Here is a 22241-nt window from a genome sequence, read left to right as displayed (position 1 = left end):
AGGCCTAATTTAATCAAATGAAATATCTAATTTTGGTGAAATGAAATTGCCTTAGCAAGTCAAAAAGCCAATTGTTGTGGAGCCTGGTAAAAGGCACCGCTGGATAAAGTGACACATGCTCTTGAGGCACTGCCAATAGCTCAGGTGCCATTCTTTCATCACCTCTGCTGAGCAGAAAGAATTACACATTTTGAAAAATTGTGTTTTGTCATTTTCAAAACAGAAAATCCATGAATGTTCTGGAATAAAGAAGGTATGTGATTCTAATCTTAATTTGAGATTGCAATAAATATGAAATTCTGTTCTATAACTATATAATTGGGCATTTTAGTAGTCACAGATTCCCAAATAAATTAGATGAGTCTTTCTGAAAGACTGGTCACAAATTAAATGCACTTACTTTTTTTATAGCAGCACTTTCTGGTTATTTAAGGACAGAATTGGAACAAGACTTGAGTATTAAATTGTGGTTCTGAGCTCTAAAGTTGAATGAATAGGAAAATGCCAATTCCAATTTTTAAAAAGAAATTTGCAAGTAAGTAAAATCAGAGCACAGAGAATATTACCCACACATGTAATGGAGAATCTACCACTAAAATACCTAGGCACTTGCTTTTAAAGACTTAATTATAGCAGCCCGTGGTAAAGCAGAGAAATCAAGCTTCTTGATTTCTAGGGATATTCTTATCCATGAAATCACATGTCATCTTTGCATCCTCCTCCCTTATTTGGATAAACAACAGCAATAGAAGTCCATCGCCACAGATGGAGCAGGCATTAGCTCCCTACTTCCCAGGTGTCTTCCTGTCTCTCTCTTGTCTACCCTCTATTTACAGATCACTGTGGGAGGTACCCCATGAGTATATATTTCTCCTCTAGACCATCCCCACTCCCCATCTTGCTACTCAATGACAGCCCGCCCCAAAACTTTTTAAGAGACTCTAAACAACTAAGAAAGTAGCTGCAAGGCTAATTATGGCTGAAGGGCCCCTGATAAACTTCTAGGGAGTAAGGGCTACATATAGAATTGAAAGATTTCTTGGGCAAGATTATCAAGTAGGTCTCAATTTACACTCCCTCAAGTGGTAACTAAGGGTATCCCTGCACCTTCATCAATGTTAGCTTGCTGACTCATTCATTCATTCACTCATTCACTCACTCCACTTTATTGAGGTAAGCTTAACATCTACAAAACCATCACCACAATCTATACCACAAACATATCAGTTACATCCAGAGATTCTTCCCACCCTCTTTATTTCATTTTTAAAATTTTATTTTATTTTTTGTGTGACAACACTTAAAATAAGATTCACTCTCTCAGGGAATTTTTAGGTATATAATATGGTATTATTAAATATTTCTTTACAGTAGGTCTCTAGGACTAAATCATCTCTGGCTTAACTATTTTTAATTTGCTAATTTGAAAGGTGGAAGTGGTACTTTATTGGTATTTTAATTTGCATTTCTTTGACTATGAGTTTGGACAGCCTTTTACATGTTTATTTGTTGTTTGTAATTCTATTTTCATTGAGTGCCTACTATATTCTAGAAACTATTTTAGGTGCTATAACAGTTAATAAGACAAACACTTAAGTTTACATTTTAGTGCAAGAAACAAATGATAAAAACAAACAAAAAACCCAATACTTTTTTTAAAAGCTAAAAATACCACTTTGTGCTATAAAAACAAGAATAATAAGAAAGCAAAGGGACAGAGGAAAGAGAGGCATTATCTTTTTAAAAAAATATATATATATTTTATTGATTTTTTACAGAGAGGAAGGGAGAGGGATAGAAAGTTAGAAACATCGATCAGCTGCCTCCTGCACACTCCCTTCTGGGGATGTGCCCGCAACCAAGGTACATGCCCTTGACCGGAATCGAACCTGGGACCCTTGAGTCCGCAGGCTGACGCTCTATCCACTGAGCTAAATGGGTTAGGGCAGGAGCCATTATCTTAGATAGAGTAGTCAAAGGGAGGTTTTATGGAGAGATGACATTTGAACAGAGACTGAACAGTGCATGTGCCATGTGGATTCTTGAAGGGGGTGGGGGTTGGGGGGCGGGCGGGAAGAGGAATCCAAGCACAGGGAAAAGCAAGCTCAAAGCTCCCAAAGTGGGGAGATGTTTGTGTGCTTGAGGAATAGTAAGTAGGCCTGTGTGGCTGGAGGCAATAAGCAACAGGGAAGAGTGGTGGTAGCAAATGGGTTTAGAGAGATGGTAGGAGGCTGGATCATTAGGGCTTGTCTCACTGAAAATGTTTTGGTGAGTCACTGAGGGCTTGAGCAGTGGAATGTTATGATCTGACTTACACTAATCTGGTGCCATGCGAGTCGCGAGTCCTGGCCCGTGAGAAGTGCTCCATGCACCTCCTGGTGACTGGTTGTTTGGTGGTTCCGCCGTTACGGTGTCACGACCACAGGCCTTTTATGATATAGATGATACTATAGTTTGCCAGTTACTTCCAATACAAATATTTTCCCACTTTTCTATTTGTGTTGGATTCAGTTTATTTTATTTTTCACATATTTACTTAAAACTAATTGCATGTAAAATCCACCAGTTATTCCCTTTGTGGCTTCTTCTATTACTTTTAAGCTTAAAAAGCCTTCCAGTAACCAGGGGCCAGATAGACACTTGTATTTTGAGTGCATGTTGACTCATTTGGAATTTATTTTAGTATGTGGTAAGACTACAAGTTTATACCTTCTTAAAAGATTTATCAGGTTTACCAGCACCACTCATGAACTCTTCCCTTGCTCACTGGTCTGTGATGTCTTTTATTTGGTTCAATTTCAATTTTAAGCTTTGAAATTACAACAGAGATGATGAAAAACCTTCTTTCCAATTGTCAAAATAATATGCTTTGTATAAGATTCTCAATGTGCTCACAAGGAAATACATAAAACAAAATCAACATTCTTCAGAAGAAAAATGCAGGGACAAAAAGCTAATAAAAGAAAGATAAGCCGAAACCGGTTTGGCTCAGTGGATAGAGCGTCGGCCTGCGGACTGAAAGGTCCCAGGTTCGATTCCGGTCAAGGGCATGTACCTGGGTTGCGGGCACATCCCCAGTGGGAGATGTGCAGGAGGCAGCTGATCGATGTTTCTCTCTCATCGATGTTTCTAACTCCCTATCTCTCTCCCTTCCTCTCTGTAAAAAAATCAATAAAATATATTTTAAAAAAAGTAAGAAAGATAAAACATGAAGGGGAGAAAATAAAGGGCATAGTCCATTTCCTTTTTGAAAAAAAAGTACATGTTGAAAAATGTGAAACAAGAATACACGTATACATACAACAAATATGTTAAGTACCTTCCCAATGTTAGGCATTGCCCTAGATGCCATTAAGTGGTAAGGATAGGGGCTTAGATTTTAGTAGGGAAGTTGGGGACTGAGCCCATAACCTGTGCATGTGCCCTGACTGGGAATCGAACTATGACCTCCTGGTTCATAGGTTGATGTCAACCACTGAGCCACACCAGCGGGGCTATATTGTTCTTTTAAACATAACAAAACTAAATACTTGACATAACATAACAAAAGGAAATACAAGAGACCAGACTGTAAGATACTTGAGGACAGGGGTTTTTGTCAGGTTTGCTCACTGCGTATCTCCAATGCCGAGCATGAGAGTCTGGAACTCATTAAAAATTTGTTAAATAAAAGGAACAAAGCGACTATAGGGAATAGCCTTTTATTGGCGAAATAAGAGTCAGATGAAATGAACATTCAGAAAAGGGCTTCCAAGAAGCCTCATGGGCTATAAAACTGGTCTCATAATTACATTGCATTGTACGTCAAAATCAAGGATGGGTAATTTAAAAGTAACATTACACTAACACAGGGTTCAAAATACAATGTTAAATTTAGCCACTTCCTTGTAAACTTCTTGTCATCACTTTGACTATGAGTTTCTATGTGGCAGGAATTATGTCTTCTTTTCAACTCTCCAAGTAAGAGGAGAACACGCTGTGTGTGCGTCCTACATGGTATATATTTACGCTGTTGGAGGCCTACTGAAGAAATGCTAGCACACAGGCAAAGTACTCAAGGAAGAAAATGGGGACAACTTGGCAGCATTTATCATTACTAACACTTCAGTCTCCTAGAGTAAACTTTGAAATTACATTCTAATTTGAGATGGTTCTGGTTTGACAAGTTAACCCTTGAGACATCTGAGTACAGTATTATGAAAGAACAAAACTGTTCATCAACCCTTTATGCCACTGTTAATTTCTTTTAAAAGTAGGATTTTAATGTTTTTTAATTCCTACAGTGACCCTTAAAATTTCTATGTATGTAATCACGAATGCACACACAAGATGCATTTATAAGCTTATTGTGTAGTTCCAAAGACAGTTGGGAAAATCAATTTTAATTTTGTTACTGAAATAATTTAAAAATATATTATAGAACTGCCTCTTTTCAATCAACAGCAAGGATCTAGAAAAAGATTATACAAGTAGGCACACTTTATTTAGGTTTATTAGTGTTAGAAAAATGAAGTTGCCTAACTTCAAACTGAAATAAGCCCTCTTATATTTTGTTTTTCATCTCACCACTGGCATCAATGTATATTACTTTCTTATGTCTTTAAAGAAACTCAGATTAAAAAACTTGGCTCATTTATTTAACAAGATTCATTATATGCATTAACAATTGAGATGCCCCAAACTGGAAAATTATTTTCAGAAAATGTGCAATATTTCCTGATGATCTCCGAGAATATCTTTGTGACTTAAAACTTTAATCAAAGAAAGAGGACTTACCGGCTTTTATTCATAAGGTCTGCTCCCCGTGCTTTGTAATAATCTAAATTTGGATGGAATTGATAAGTCACTGGTCTTGGATTTCTCTATAGAAAAAAAAGAATAAATTAAAATGTATATAGCTGTTTAAATTATACATTAACATATGAAAGGATAAAATCATTGTTTTTATATTCTTTCAGAAAAAAATACATAAAATAATGAAGTTTAATAATTAGTGTGCTTGCGTTTCGCTTTTATTGTTGAAGTTTTGCCTTAACTGATCTTAGTCCTGACTAAAGACTGAAATTGTTTTAATAGATTTTTTCTTTTAAAAGTTTTTTTTAATTGATTTTTTTAGAGAGAGGAAGGGGGAGAGTAGAGAACAAGAGAGCAAAAGAGCGAGAGACAGAGGAGAGAAACATCGATCAGCTGCTTCTCCCATGCTCCCTGACCAGGGAGTGAACTCACAACCTTTCGGTGTATGGGACAACACTCCAAGCAACTAAGCCACACCAGCCAAGGCTGATATATTTTTCTTTACTTGTCTCATAGTTCACATAAATTTCTTCCTGTTAGATTTATTTTTTTATGATTTTGATTAATTCATTATGACTTTCCAAAACACAATAAGTTAAAATTACAACAAAACTAAAAAATTATATGAGATTTAACAGGAACACAATCTATGCTAATGGACCAAGAGATACAAAGTGTCAAGAAAGCTGCATTTTAGATAAAGATCTTTTTTGATACCCAGAATACTAAATTTGCCCACTAGATGGCACACCGAGTCTTTCTTCTCCTAAAATGAATAAACTATTTCAAGAATTCAGCAATTCTTTTAAAGTTAGCAATTTCTATGTCATCTATTCTTATAAACGAGTTTAATAAGTACCCATGTGGTGGAAATATTAGCAGAGTACCATCACGATACAAAAGCAAAATGACCAACAAGCATATATTTATATAAAAGAAGCAATACACTGTCCTTTCTGGTATTTAATATTATTTAAAATCACTATAGAAATGTCCTTGAATCATAGATCGGGTGTGTCTAAATATTTTGCTATTAATTTAATATGTCTATTATTAAATGTATCCAGTTCCTCATAGACACAAAATTTAAAAAGTTTAATTTTTCTTAAAAATTCACCTAGTTTATAAAAATGTAACATGTTAATAAAGCATTACTTAAATACCATCATCTCCAAAATGTTAAATCACATATTTTTATTTAAAATTTAAAAATCCTTATAAATAAATGTGTTCCAATGCTCACCTGAGCATATAATTCAAGTTAATACTTAGGATTTTGAACCAGAAGATGCCTTGTCCTTTAAGAGATTTATCTAGGCATAGAAAGGTTGCATTTTATCTTAATAAAAAATTACCAATATGTTTTGATATCAATCCTTGGAGACAAAATCCTGAGGCACTGATACTTGCATGTAGGTGGAGGTATGTAATTGCTAAGGTTAAACAGTTTGAAATTCATCAAGCTAACAAGCTGCATCTTAATGGCCATGATGGACCTTTTCTTTTTCTGCTGAAAAGAGAATATTTGCACAGCTCAACCCTTTCATAGCTCCTCCAAGTCAGCCCTAATCATCTAACAAAAACGACAATCCCTTGATTTAGCTCCAGCTCCTACGCCACTGGTTTGGTATTCAGCACACAGTTCCAAAATAATCAAATCTGAATTGCCTTGATGAAGATAACGGATGCTTGCTTCCATGGCTACCATACCATTAAGTCTAACAGTGCAACTTCTCTCTCTCTCAAGGAATCACATAGGTTTCCTTGCCGTAGCTGATGACAACCTGGACCCAATATAATGGGAAAATAAAATAGAGGCTGAAGCTACTGGCAGATTGTTAGTGCATTCATGACTTATTTCAAAAATTAACTTCCGCAGGACCATCACTCATGACTAATTTTGTTCTTTATTCTCAGTACCTGGAAATACATTCTGTTTTGACTAATACAAAAGACTTTTCTTCTCTGACTTCCAACAAACTAACAAAGGATTATGTTACTTTTTGCTAGAAAACAATGAAAGAGGGGACTGCACAGAACAATTTCTTGAAACATCTTTATAAGAAATGACAAGCAATTCAAGACCGAAGTGCTGATCTATCTAAACACTTAAAGCCATTATTAGGAATAATGATCTAACTTGAACACATGAGTGAGGCTCAAGTATTGCTTTCACGGAGGCCTATTTAAATTCCTGGGAGACTTACTAGTATCAAAGGAAGAGGCAGTTTAAAGTACCACTATATTGGGACTTAAAAAAAAAAGAAATCAAAAGAGGATGTTGAAAAACAGCATTTCAAATGTAAGAAAATAAAATCAGAGGTTCCAGTTAAAAGTTACTCAATAGAGTTTTCTGTCTGAGATGATGATGCTGTTACTAAGGCATTAAGAATGTAGACAGATAGATGGTCTAGGCGAGCACTGCCCAATAGAAAGACAATGCAGGTCAGGAACGCAAGCTTCATATTTAAAATTACCTAGCAACCACATTAAAAAGAGAAAAAAGAAATGAGTGAACTTAAATGTAACAATATATTTTATTTAATTCAGTATATCTAAAATATTGTCATTTTAACATGTAATCGTTATAAAAATTATTGAGCCATTTCAGATTTTCTTTTGCACAAAGTCTTTGAAATGCAGTGTATATTTTATATTTATAGCACATCTCAATTTGAACTCGTCACACTTCAAGTGCTCATTTTACATGTGGCTTGTGGCTTGCAATGGACAGGACAGACTAAATGACTGACATGTGTAAACCAATGTGTGGCTATCAAAATCAATATATGCATATAGACATGAATAAAAAGGGCACAAATACTTTTGACACTAAGATTCAGTACTGACAGTACTTCAACATACCTATAGTTCTTCTCTTTTAATTAAATTAGCTTAATCTCTTCTAAATAAGGTCTTAGAAAGTCAGAAAACTTGGAACAATATAATCTCACACAGCTATTGTGTACTAAAATACAATGGTTTCCTTAGGGGAATGAGATCAAATGAGCAGAATTCTAACTTTATGCAACTGAAACATTTTAAAAGTAAAGAGAAATTTGTTTTTCTTAATTTGAAGGATATTTTCCAAAGAGAATTTTATAGAACTACAACAGTTCTGACTTATTTTTTAAAGACCTAGAATTTCCTCTAAAATATAGGAGCCACTAGAATTCTCTGCTCTACTCTGCACTGGAAGTTTGCAGATCAGCCTGCAACCCCCGCACCCATCCACCCCCGCCACCCTTACCCCCCTGGTGCAACTCTGTATGTAACAAAGAGCAGACTGCGGAACTTCTCATTGTGCAGAACATGAGATGTCAACAACTTTAATATTATGCCTTTGCCTGGATTGGAACAATCCATACTTAATTAAAACCCATTTTCACACAGTCATGATTTCAACTATTATAAGCTTTTCCGAACCAATGTACATTTAAAAAATCCTTTTGTTTCAGTGAATTTTTCTTTGATAGAAAGATGGCAAAATGGTAATCCTATCTAGGTCTGTGCACAGAGAAATACCAATTATGCCCCATGATCTGGGAAGTCTATGTAACCATACGTGAAGATATGAAATCACAAATCCAGTCTACCTTGGCGTACCACTCCTTTCCTAGATCAATCCAGATGGACTGGAAATGAACCTACAAGATTGCAGCTGGTTAACTTCCCAAGTACCATTCCATTCTTCTCTGTTAACAAGCTGGTGGAGGAGCTCTCCTTGAAGCTGTGTATTCAGCGTTTTATTTTATGGTAATCCTAAAGGCCCGGTGCACGACATTCGTGCACTCGGGGGGTTCCTCAGCCCTGCCTGCGCCCTCTCACAGTCTGGGAGCCCTCGGGAATGTCCGAGTGATGGCTTAGGCCTGCTCCCGCCACTGCTGCTGTGTTCACCAGCTGTGAGCCTGGCTCAGGGCTTCTGGCTGAGTGGCGCTCCCCCTGTGGGAGGGCACTGACCATCAGGGGGCAGCTTCCACGTTGAGCCTCTGTCCTCTAGTGGTCAGTGCGCGTCCTAGTGACCAGTCGTTCTGCAATTTGGTCAATTTGCATATTGCCATTTTATTACATAGGATAAAAAGAATGCTGAAATTTCCACCTATGGCATGGACAGGCTGCATTTTTGGGAAGCATCTTGAAGCTTTGTGGACAAAATGACTTACAGAGAGTGCTAGAAACAAGTGTCCTAGAGGGAACTATATGGGAAAACAAAAGAAAAGAAAGACCATGCTGTATTTCGGAATTTCTAAAAACACTTTTGTTAATTTGGCAAGATCACAAAATCAATTTACAAATAGTACTGAAATGTTAGCATTCAATGTAACGGATAAAACTTACTGACAGCTATCTAATCTCGCTGGTATAGTTAACGTTCTTCACTTCTAGTCTATGCTATGATAGTAAACTTGCTCCTTACTGTCATTTCAGGTAAAACACACACTCTGTCCCTTGCCGGGTGTGACTTTTGATGGTGGACAACTCCTCTCTGCTCTACTCTGCACTGGAAGTCCGTAGATGAGCACATAACCCCTCCCCCGCCCCTCCTCCCTCCCCCCACACCGGTTCTATTTTATTATTTTAAGCACAAATTCAGCTTGTTGTAGTAGTATACAAATATTTAAATGCTAACCCACACTAACTACACGATACTACAAGTAGTACAATTAACTACAAGATGGTACGTGCAATTTTCCTTGTTCTAAGGCTGGTGAAATCAAGCACATCCAACAAAGGGCATTACAAACAATACTTTCCAGATTGATCCCCTAACTCCTGACCCTCCCTTGTAGATGACTGCCTCCTTTTGAATCGTCATATGGAACTCCAGAAGGAAGTTCATCTAAAGTGCTCATTCTGTTTTGAACAGCATGGACCCTTTCAAACGGCTGGCTATTTATACACACAGGTAGAACGGAAAAGAGCCAAAGAAAAACAATTCCAGTGATCCCTGCTCTGATTTATGAATGTGCCAGAAGGAGTTAAAGAAGAGTTAAAGTTATATGTTAAAACAAAGAGACTAGGTAAACATAGCTCGCCCATCTGCTTTAAAGGCCCAGAATGCCTGGTGGGGGAGGCAGGGGATCAGGAGTCTGTGAGCCTCCTGCTCAGATCCCTGCTCCACCCACTACTAGCTGATGAGCCACTGAGAGGAGTCAGTTACTCTCCCATCTCCAGTTTCCTCATATGCAAAACTGCAGTAAGGATGAAATGAGACAATGAACGCTCAGTGTACAGCACAGTGCTGGGCACTGGATGCAAATGAATGAGATGGAAGCTATGATTACCTTCTGATACCACCGAGCACTGACAAACAGACCTTTATTTTGGGAGCAGACTTGACAGTTTAATAACTTAAAACCTATAACATTTAGGAAGAGAAGGTGATGTTTCATACCTCTGATAATCATTCTTAAATTTAGGATAGATTCTTCTAAACAATACATTTAAAAAGCAAAAACACATAGGAAAATATATCATGCACACTGGATCTCATATGGAAGGAAGGCTGTCTTATTTCTGAGTATATACATTTATAAATTTTTAAGAAATTGTAAAACCATACTATGCCATTACTGCACATTTGCTTGCCAGCTCATGTGATTACAATAATTAAAGTGATTTTCTGCAATATGTCCAAATTATTATCATTTTTATAGTTTATTGGTCACGATTCTTACATTAAATTAAAATGATACAGTTCCTGTAGCACTTAATAGAAAATATTGATTTAGATTTACAATATTGTGTATGTTTGGTATGAAGGAAAGAAAATATTTGACAAATGAAGAATTACTCAGTTTTCTTTCCCCTAATATTTTGCTACCAACCCTTAATTTTTAGCATGCCAGAATAGGAAAGGGGAAAAAATATGGCTCAGAAGGCGAAACGGCACTGTAAAAACACGTCGAACGTTTCTCTTTGATGAAAAATGAGACTCTTATTTTAGTGAATATGTTATTGCCTCAATGCTGGGGGAAAAGCAACCGTCATTAGAAAAACGAATTGCTCAGCTGTTTATAAGCAAAAAGCTCTGGGGGAATTTCTCAGGACCCCAAAGGCAAAGCATTACAGGGTTATGCAAACATATGTTGCAGGTGTTTTAGGGGAGACAGGTGGGCAAGCCTCCGCCATGGAAGAGGAGTTAGTTTAATACACTGTAACGGAAACGAGATAACCTGAATGCATCCAAGTGCAGCGATGCCACGGCACCAGCGCGCTGAGCGGGAGAGCAAAACTCTCCCGAAAATAATTACCTTGTTAGTGCCAAGCTAACGGAAATTTTCCCATCTTATAGTTTTATAGAAAACAAACACTGCCAATTACTTTTAAAAAAACACACCAAAAAACTAAAGGTATTTTAAACCTGGAACAAAGAACAGCCTGAAATAGCGATAATTATCCAGAAAAGATAAGGATGAAGTATTGTTGCTTTTATTTAAACAAATATTCCTAAGGAGACAGTTTGTTGTAATATCCCCTGTTTGGTTCACTAGGCAACATTAGATTTATCATAATTCTCCTAAAGCCTAAGATATTTCTATATTAAAATGCTAATTTTGTCTTTTCTTTTGCCTGTAATTAAAGCTGGGGAAATTTGTGATCTGATATTCTCTGATTGCTAGAGGGTCCACAAAGGTCTCACCATCGCTGTTTCTTATTGCCACACACTGCCCTCTTCATTAAAATTAGATACAGGGACACAGTGGATCAAAAGGCAGACATTATAATCCTAAATGCTCACAAAGCTCCCATTTTAAAATATACACAAAATAACTGGTATTATCTGGATATTGCTGTCAAACCTAGACTTATATTTTATTTCCTTCCTCATTGATCTGAGTTGATTTTGTTTTTATATTATTCCTGTTATTGAGAAAATACTTATTTACTATACATATTTATGTATAACAGTATATTGATCCATACCTTCCTTATCTAAACCACTTTTTTAAACAATCCATACCATGAATTAAATGCCAAATATATAGTATTAAAAAAGCTCAGAAAACATCAGATATGGAAAATTAAAACCTAGCTTGATTTTTTTTACAATATTCCAAAATCCAAAATGTGGATACAAATTATTCATCAAGTGAACACAGATCTTCACACACACACACACAAAAATCTCTGTAGCAAGGTTGTAAATTAGAATATTATTTCAGTACCAGGTTTAAAATGACCTTCGGTATAGTAATAATTCCCATTTTGACAAGAAGTATATAGCAATTGGCAGAAAAATTCAAGTACTTCAATTTTTGCATCTACAGATTAAAAAAAACACATTTTAAAGGCCTACAAGAAGTTTTTTAAAAAGCAAAAGATTGTTAAATGGGTAAAGACCCAGACAAAACCTCTGAAGCCACGCCAGCCTCATTTTACATACCGAATAAGCCCAATTCCCTGAAGTGACATCTCCCTCTCTACCCTGGCAAGCCGAGATCTCAGATGGCAGAGAAGCATTTTAAACCACCTGTGCGTTATGCTCGACTGTAGCTTCACACAATAAATAGACACCAACAGAGAAATAAAATTCTTTTCCTTTTCCTAATGTATTTATATTATTGAACTTAGCATGCAGGAGGATGCCAGATGAACATGCCCCTCAATATATGGGAAGTAATTTAGGCCAATGCATTTTCTTTGTTACTAATACTGGTCCTAGAACACTCCTTTTAGATAGTTGGTTAGCTCTTTTCAGCATTACTGAACTCTTCACCCGTTTCCTTCCTGAAATGTTAGCAGATGGGAAGGGGAAGCCTTACTTTATAGAAATCTAGGAAACCCATTTGTCTTTTCCTAGGACTGGTTCCCAACTCCCAATAATATAAAGGTAAAAGGAAAGAGGTGATCACAAAAACTGTTCCTAAATACTCCAATTTGATATACAAATTATGTTGTAATTTTTTATTGTTGGAAATGTTAAAAATAAGTTTAAACAAAATGTCACCAAAATAGAAGCAACTGAAAAAATTGTTTTAGGATATCTGAATCACCAAGAATAAGTCTATGTGACCCCATGGGACCCAGAATCCTGGTTTGAAGAATTTAGCCCCGTCTTCTTTCCTTTCATTACCTGCTTTTGTAACTGCCAAGGCAACAAATACTAAGCTGCTGCACATTGAGGCCTGGTAAAAGGAAACCATGCACAGTCACACTTCTAATGCAATTTTCTGAGTAATTCCAATAAAACATCTTGGAATTAAAAATTCATTCATCATATAAATACACTCTTACTAAGGTCATACACTTACACTGTGTGTTGCTTTTTGTGTGTGGTGGTTTCTAGCATAACAATGAAGTATCAGTACTGAACTTTTGAAATATCTAAGTGAAGAGAGAAATGAGAAAACAAACATAAATAACACACACATTTTCTTGAGTGAGATCACTGAGAAGATGGATGCTGCCTTCCTTGATTTTTTAATTCTAGATTTCATATATCATTGTTAAAAAGAACACTGACATCAGGTGTTTTATTTCTCTAAAGCTTAGGTAGTGCTGTAAAAATTTTTCTTTTTGATCAATAACTCTTAAAAATTGATTTTAGTCAGAGAGAGAGAGGGAGAGGGAGAGAGAGAAACATTAATGTGAGAGAGAAACTCAATTGGTTGCCTCCTGTACATGCTCTGACCAGGGTTGGAACCTGCAACTGGGCCAAGTGCCCTGACTGAAAATCGAACCCATCACCTTTCAGTGTGTGGGATGATGCTCCAACCAACTGAGGCACCTGGCCAGGGCTTTACTCAGTAACTTAAAAGCAAAGCCCCCTGAATATCTGGTGTTCACAACTGGCACATGAATTGCATGCTGCTCATGTAATATCTACATTAGGTGTTCTTAATCTTTTTGTGCCACAGACTACTCTGCTTCCTGTGAAGACTTTGGCCTCCTTTTTCAGAATAATGTGTTTAAATGCACAAAATAAAATACATTGGGTTATAAAGAAAACAAATTATACTGAAATAGAGCAATCAAAATATTGAACACATTTCTAATGGTGATATGTGCTTTTTTTATTAATGTATTAAATAAGATATAGTGGCTGGTCTAATCATTACTATAATTTAGCAGTAGTGATGAATGTAAAAATGGTATTTCAAGATATCTTCATCAACTCTAATGTGATATAAAATATCTGTGATTGCTATTAGTGGAAATGTTTCAGGTGCTGCTGATAATATTGCAGTTTGTTGCTTTCATCCATCTTTGATATAAATATTAAATTTTAGTAAGGGTTTAGTGAAAATAAAGATGTAAATGTTACCCATCCAAGTTTTTAGGGCTCTCCCCCGCCACTCAAATTCCATTCATAGACCTTCTGGGGGTCTTTTATCAGAAACCTGAAAGGTGGTTTTGGATAACAACTTTCCTCTTGGGAAGGTAGACTTTTATAGGTACCACTGTCCTAGTTTATTAACCCATTTGCTGTATAAATGTGCACAGGGGTGACAGTCAAAATATAAAGCAACTGCTCTAGCACAGACAGGTACCAGTCAGGGCTGACAGGGCCCAGGAGGAAATGCCGGAAGAGCTCCCACTGTGCCAGGCTCTGACCTTCAGATGCTGGGTTTCTTTACATACTGATAGAGAAGTACCTGTTAAGGCTTTGGCCTAGGTAGCCTCCAGTACCTTATCTGAATGAATGAGAAGTGTGGCTAGGTGGGCGATGAGGATGAGGATGATGGGGGAATGCTCAATCACAGGGACGCAAGCTGTCTGCCTCTGGAGAGCCCACTTTTTCTGTTCTAACTTCTTGGAGAAGGTTTCCATTGCTGTGGGACAGCTGATGGCAACCAGATTTGTAGAGGGACGCTCCAATACTAGTAAGTGGGGCTGTCCAATCAGCACTTTTTCTAAGTTGCTGAACTTTCTTAGTTTGCAGTCAGAAATGCTTCAAGAAAATAACTCTCTTCTAAGAAGTCATTTTTTTTGAAGAATCAAATCAGTTGAAATCCAGGATCCCTCTGGTTGGAATTTTGAAGGAGTGAGAAGAAAGGGGGCTGCATACTTTGTAGTGACTCAGAAAGAAGAATGAGAAGGTGATAAATAATCATCACATCTAGGTTAACACATTGCGGACCAGTAGTTTTATTGCTAGCTTTACCCAGTGGCTAGATAAGTTTCTAATGAACGAGTTCAAAAAACGTTTTACAAAAATGTTAAAGGCATGCTTTAAAATTAAATACCTATTGCATTTTGAAGTTATTTATTACATGTTCTTTATAAAGTATGATACTTTGTAAAACACTGTGTAATATGAAGCGAAAATTCTCGTGATCCGTCCGCAATGTGTTAAGAGGAATCTTTGGAGGTCATTACTTTCCCTCGTTAGTCTGTATGGAAGTACAGAGCACTTATTTCCTGGTGCACACTATTTAAAACACCCATGAGAGAGATGACATTAACTGAAAGGGGTAAAAAGGTAATGTACAGAACAGCATACAAAGTATAATTATTTTTATGTAAATTATAAAAAATTAAAAAATAGCTTGCAGAAATTGACAGAGTGATCTTAAAATTCATATGGGAAGGCAAGTGACTCAGATTCTCTTGAAAAAGGTAAGTCAAGCTCATGAATTCATAGTTCTGATTTTAAAACTTAGTACAAAGCTATAGTAATCACGACAGTGTGGTACTAGCATTAAGGACAGACATTAGATCAATGGAATAAAACTGAGAGTCCAGAAATAAATCCTCATATTTATGGTTAATTCAGTTTTGACAAATGGGCAAGAAAATTCAATGGGGTAAGGGATAGTCTCTTTAACAAACACAATTGGATATCCACATGCAAAAGAATGACTTTGGACCCCTACTTCACACCACACACAAAATTAACTCAAAGTGGATCACAGCCCTAAATGCAAGAGCTAAAGCTATCAAACTATTAGAAGAAAATAGGAGTAAATCTTTGCAATCTTGGATTAGCAATGATTTCATAGATATGACAGCAAAAGTACAAGTAATTAAAGAGGAGACTGATTAGTTAGATTTCATAGAAATTAAAAATATTTTGTGCTTCAAAGGACACAGTTAAGAAAGTGAAGATGATCTACATAGGATTGAAAATATTTGCAAATCATGTTTCAGATAAGTCTTATATTCAGAAATGTAAAAAAACTTTTATAACTCAATAATACAATGACAAATAACTCAATTAAAAATGCACAAAGATCCGAAGAGGCCTTTCTCCAACGAACATGTATAAATAGCCCATAAGCACATGAAAAGATGTTTAACAAAATTAGCCACCAGGGAAATCCAAATCAAAACCATAATGAGATACCATTTCATAACCATCGGAATTGCTACAATAAAAATGACAGACATAACAAGTGTTGGCAAAAACATGGGGAAATCTGAGTCCTCATGCATTGCTGGTGGGAATGTAAAATGGTACAACCACTTTGCAGAACAGTTTGACAATTCCTTAAATGTTGAACGTAGAGTTACAATATGACTAAGTGATTCTACTGCTACCTATGGACGTATCTCCAGACTTTGGGTAAGCTGTTCCCTCATGTTACAGGTGTTTACTCACTATTCTCTGCTGACCGAAATGCTTCTCATTCTTAGTTCAAATACATACTACCTTTGACATGAAGCCTTTTGTGAATTTCTAGTTACTCTATTACCTCTACTCTGACGACATGCTAATTTCAACAGAAGTTTGCCTTTTCCATCTGGCCTTACATTGTGGTCAGTTGTATACACGTCTGTCTTGCACAGAGAGTGGAAGCTCACTGAGGGCGGAGCCCTGTCCAGATCAGTGTAGCTTCTGGGTCTCTAGCCACATGTCTGGCATAGGGTATGCGTTCAGTGATTGTGTGTGAACTAGATAAACCGAAGAGCTTGCCAGCATCTGGCTCTAAAAACGTAGCTGCAGGGAAGTAGAGTGAAAATAATGTGATCTGCAGATATGCATGGAAAATGGCAGGCTCAGAGAGAAGGCATTTCTGAAATGCCCACGCAGTCCCTTTCTCCATATGAGATGGGCCTAAGCCAAATAGGCTACCATTATGCCCATTTCAGAAAGAAGCTCCAAAAAGGCTAACTGGCAAATGAGTTTTTCTTAATAAATAGAATCCTAACTCCTGTATCCAGTCATATACGACTGTGATCACAATTCAGGTAACGAAAATGGAAAGAACAGTGAGTGGTGACACAAGCAGCCTGTTCCAGCAGGGAAATCAGTGAGCAGAGAGCAGGAGGGTTGACCGTGACTATCTGACCACCCCTGCTTGATGGGTTATCTCACAAAGGAGCAGCTGGTTAAGTGGATGTGGATGGCACCCTGCTTTATAAAGTAAACACAGGCAATGTAATTAACGTTTCTTAATTGAGTTGAACTCCTTGTAGGCAGTATGTTGTCTGAACTTATTTTGTTCTGTTTTTGTGCTGTGTTATTGTTTCTGTTTGTCTGGCTCTTCATAGGAGTTTTACTAGGAAACTGAGAGAAGCTGGATGTCATTTTAAAACCAATCAGTGCTATTTAAGTTGGATGGGAAGGAAGGTTGTGAAGATGACAGTAGGAGGAGAGGGGCAGAAAGAGCAATCCAAGCAGAGGGAGAGCACAGAACTGGGGTGAAGATGATATGGAAAGAGACTTCCTTCTGCTTGTCTTCCTCCCTCCCTCCTTCCCATGAATCCTTCCATCCAAATATTTCCTATGTGTCAGGCACTGTGCTAGGTACCAATGGTACAATGTTGACACAACAGTCTTTACCCTACCCTTAAGGAGCTTATTCTCAAGATTGAGACAAGTAAATAATCACATCTATGTAAGACTGCTTCTGAGCTGAATGCTTAGAAAAGGAGGTGCTATGAAAGTGCATAATAGGGTCATTTTATTTCTTTTTTTTTTTAAAAATATATTTTATTGATTTTTTGCAGAGAGGAAGGGAGAGAGATAGAGAGTTAGAAACATTGATGAGAGAGAAACATCAATCAGCTGCCTCCTGCACATCTCCCACCGGGGATGTGCCCGCAACCCAGGCACATGCCCTTGACCGGAATCGAACCTGGGACTGCTTCTGAGCTGAATGCTTAGAAAAGGAGGTGCTATAAAAGTGCATAATAGGGTCATTTTATTTCATCGGGGAGGATTTCCCAGAGGAAGTGACATGGAATAGCAATTTGAATGAGGAGTAGTTTTTAATTATGTTTGCATTCTGGGGAGAGGGTTATGAAGAGAAGCAGGGCAGCATAGAGAGGAGAGAATGAACTTACTCATTTTGTTGTTCTTAGAGTTCTCATAGAGCTATTAAAGTGTGATTTCTTTTTCTAGACTGTACTATTTAATGATTAATGATATCTAGAACCTTCACACTTTATCTGTTTATACAGTTACATAAAAAGCAATAAATATTATGTACAATAGAAAATATGCACAATAAAATATTTAAATGAGATAGAGATGAAACAAGCTATATTTAAATTAATTTTTATAATAATTTACTTATGTTTTTTTTGTGTTTCCTAAAATATGTTGATGATGCCTGCCCACATTAGAGAGGACCAATCTTCTTTTACTTGGTCTACTGATTCAAATGCTAACCTCTTGTGGAAACAACCTCACAGACACACTCAGAAATAATGTTTTACCAGCTATCTAGGCATCCTTTAGGCCAGTTAGTGAACACATAAAATTAACCATCGTATGGCTCTTCTTAAAATTTAATTGGAAGATGTTACATTTCTATATTATAAAAAATGGACTCAAACCTGATTTTATTTCATTTGGAAGATGAGTAACCAAGTTAGAAAATTCTGTTTCCATAATTTTTTAGTGTACTTTGAGAGTTTTAAATAAGTGAAACACTTAAATTGTCTTTGGCAAGAACATCACAAATGGATGAAACATTTCCAACCATTCAATTTAAAAATGTTCTTTCCATAGCATGAATTTCTTTCAAAAAGCTCTTATTTTCTCTCATTATTAAAATGTTACCATTAGCTTAAAGGGACAAATTAAATGCTTCTTTTTTCAGCAATATTTGTATGGTACTGTATTATCGGCAGCTATTTGTCATCAACACAGAGGTAAGTGAATTTGAAATGTTTATTTTTTTTAAAAAGAAATTATATTTGGCAACTCTTTTCAGCACATTAGCAGCAGATATCTAGTGAACCCACAATAGATGTTCACAGCTCCTGGCGTCTCTTTGGTATGGTAAACATGCCATCATTTAATAATATAAGCCATAATCTACTTAACTGGGCATAGGGAAATGTCATTGAGGCACCACGTGGTGGACACAAAGGGCTACTATCAATGCTTTTGTATGGGGAAGTCTCCTCTTCCTTTAGGAGACCTTAGACTGGCTGACACATGGGCCATGTGAAGGCACCAGTGTTAATATGCACATTAAAAGGTAAAGCTGTTTTTCTTCTCTCTCTCTCTCTCTCTCTCTCTCTCTCTCTCTCTCTCTCTCTCTCGTTTCATTATGTTCTTCCAGTACTTCATTGCATTATCTTTGTGTAGCCACTGTGTATGCACACATTCCACACATTCTATTTCAGAAATCACCAGTTTAGAGCCAGGCTTCTGTTTTCAGGTATTTACCTTTCAGTTTGTGCAGTACTTTTTTTCTCAACCTAGTGTCTGTTTCTGAAAGTGATGTCCATGGCCCACTGGTTTCAGACCAGGTACAATTACAGATTTCTGGATCCTATCGCAGAACTATTTACATTGGACTGTCTGGGAGTCTGCATTTGTCATGAGTTCCTTCAGGGGCTTCTTTGGCACACCACCGTTCAGACCTACTGCACTGCATTGCAAGCACTGTGGAGAGGGAACCAGCTCCCTAATCCATTTTATCACTAGTACCTGCAATAAGAACTTGTTGAACTAAATTGTAATGATCAGGTTAATTTCTCCTCTGGCAGAGAAAATGAGGGTTTAGTTAGAGTAACTAGTTACTTTTCCCTCCCTCCTTCCTCCCTCCCTCCCTTCTTTCTTTTGTTATTGTAGGAACTTGGGTAATATAAAACATACTAAAAGCATTGCCTTCTTCACTGGAACCTCTTAAATTAAATGTCTAACCATTGTGCTGTACACATGAAACTAATATAAAATAATATTGAACGTCAACTATAATTGAAAAAAAATAAAAGCACTGCTTTCATAGAGTTGATATATTGTCAGGGGAAGACGAAATAAAAAATAACATACATAAATAAATTATCTACTATGATAGAAGGTGGTAGTTGCTATGGGAAAAAAAGTAGAGCAAGGTAAGGGATCAGGAGTGCCGGGGCAGTGGGAAGTGGGGGCAGGACAGTCTGCAGGGTGATGAGGGTGCTCACAAAGATAGGATCGAAGAGAAGACTTAAAGGAGGTGAGGAATTAGCCAAGGGGATATTCCTCTCACTCCCACAAATCCTGCTCATCCTCCTTCACAGGTTTCAACCAAGACTTCTGAGAAATTTTAGATGCTGTGGATACATGGCAGGAGCTCAGTAAATTTTGGCTGAATGAATAAAAATAGCGTTTTGGAGAGAGAAACAATGTGGAGAAATGAAACTATAAAGTTCCTCTTCAAAACAGGAAGAACAACCAAATAAATAAAGAACTATTTCAAATCATATGAAGACACCTAAAATGTCCCTAGCAGCATCTGAGGGCTTTACACATCAAATACTAGAGCAAAAGCCCCCTCACAGAGCCAAGCGGCCTCCTGCGTAGCTAGGCCAGCCTCACCCATGCGGGGGCTCCGGTTCATCTGAGTGGTCCAGCCACCACCTTTCAGTATGGAAACCTAGCTTACATTTCCCAATATGCCACTCATAACAATACTTGGATGGGGTGAAGTGTACTTAAAAATTCTCCACGATAAAACATTTGGTGGTTTTGTTTTGCTTTTGTATTTTTTGGAACATATATAACTTCTTATCTAAAGTATTTAAATAAAAGTAAATTGATTATGGTTAATTGATTATGATTAAGTTTACTGCTTGAATGTATTGATTTTTATTCCTAAGAAATCAATATATTTAAAGTTGTTAATTAACAATACTGAATTTAATGAATATACTTAAGAAGCAATTAAAATATTTGTGGACATGACTTATATTAAAAATAATTAAGCTGTTTTTCTCTTTCATCAGTTTTAAGTTTAAAATCTTTTTGTCATAATCTGTGATTTATAACTTTCAATCAAAGTAAGAGGACCAGAAACTACTCAAAGTAGCGCCTCTTCTTTTCAAACATGCTACCACCTCATATATAATACGGACAATAAGTGGTCAGCTAGGTTCTCATAGAATGTAGAGCTACAAATTACCTTTAGAGATTACAGGCTAATTAAGGCCTTACTAGCCACCTATCCCTTTTAAAAAAACAATTAATGAACCTGAGTCAAGGCAGCAAAGGTTAAATGATTTCTCTGGGGGTAAAAGAGCCAGTCAACGTGAAACAGGGCAGCCACTTCATTTTTGACCTCAAGGACAGATCACATACATTTCACTGCACTGGATTGTAAAACTTTAATACTTTCACATTTGGGGCCTCACATGCCTTTCAAAACACAAACACATAGAATTAATAGCTCTATAAACTTAAGTAATCTATTTAGAATAAATAATTCTCCATAAGAATCTAGATTGCTTTTACTTATAAAATATCAGATAAAAAGCAGGGGATTGGTTTGTAGATTTCATTTTGTTTATTGTTAATCAGAACAGAATTAACCATGGATTCTGGTCTCTTCTATAGTTAACTTGAGGAAAAAGAGAATGACACATACTCATGTACCTCAGATACAAGCAAAAAACCACCTTTTTTCGGTCACTAACAGGGAAAACACAAAACAAAGGATTCTTAAAGAATGGTAGTTTTCAGATAATGTTCCAGCTTTTTAGGGAAAAAAGTATGAAGAAGACAAAAGTAACACCTTCTTTTTGTAACAGAAAGTCAGATTAGAAACATATTTAAAAATGTGAATAGAACCTCCAATGGGAACATCACAAAAGTAAATAAAAGAGCACTGTGCATCCTCCTTAAAGAGTCCATCTTGCCCTAACCGGTTTGGCTCAGTGGATAGAGTGTAGGCCTGCGGACTAAAGGGTCCCAGGTTCGATTCTGGTCAAGGGCATGTACCTTGGTTGTGGGCACATCCCCAGTAGGGGGTGTGCAGGAGGCAGCTGATTGATGTTTCTCTCTCATCAATGTTTCTAACTCTCTAACCCTCTCCCTTCCTCTCTGTAAAAAATCAATAAAATGTATTTAAAAAAAAAAGAGTCCATCTGTGTGGTTCTTAGTTCCTTACTGATCAGAGAAAAGTACAATGGCATTACTGGCACAGAGCTTTATCTAATACTGACAACTGCCTGGTAGTAGGCTTGAGTCCATTCACGACTTTTCAATTTTGATATATGACATTTTACCAAATCCACCTGACTTTTAAAAAGTTGCATTAACAGTCAGGGGTTTGGTTTTTTTT

The 22241-nt window shown here is 36.8% G+C and overlaps 1 protein-coding gene across 7 annotated transcripts in view; it reads right to left on the bottom strand.

Moving 5' to 3' along the window:
- The window catches only part of TBC1D5 (TBC1 domain family member 5), a 417125-nt gene that overhangs the window by 66314 nt on the left and 328570 nt on the right, over positions 1–22241 (bottom strand). For all 7 annotated transcript variants that reach the window (XM_014450492.2, XM_014450532.2, XM_023749459.1 and 4 more), the window contains one exon: positions 4777–4862. In XM_014450492.2, the coding sequence (XP_014305978.1) occupies positions 4777–4862 (86 nt within the window). The remainder of the gene's footprint in view (positions 1–4776; positions 4863–22241) is intronic.

The sequence above is a fragment of the Myotis lucifugus genome, unplaced genomic scaffold (genome assembly GCF_000147115.1).
Source record: "Myotis lucifugus unplaced genomic scaffold, Myoluc2.0 scaffold_8, whole genome shotgun sequence".
NCBI lineage: Eukaryota > Metazoa > Chordata > Mammalia > Chiroptera > Vespertilionidae > Myotis > Myotis lucifugus.
The sequence above is the reverse complement of the archived record's forward strand: the minus strand, read 5'-3'. Positions and strand labels throughout refer to the sequence as shown.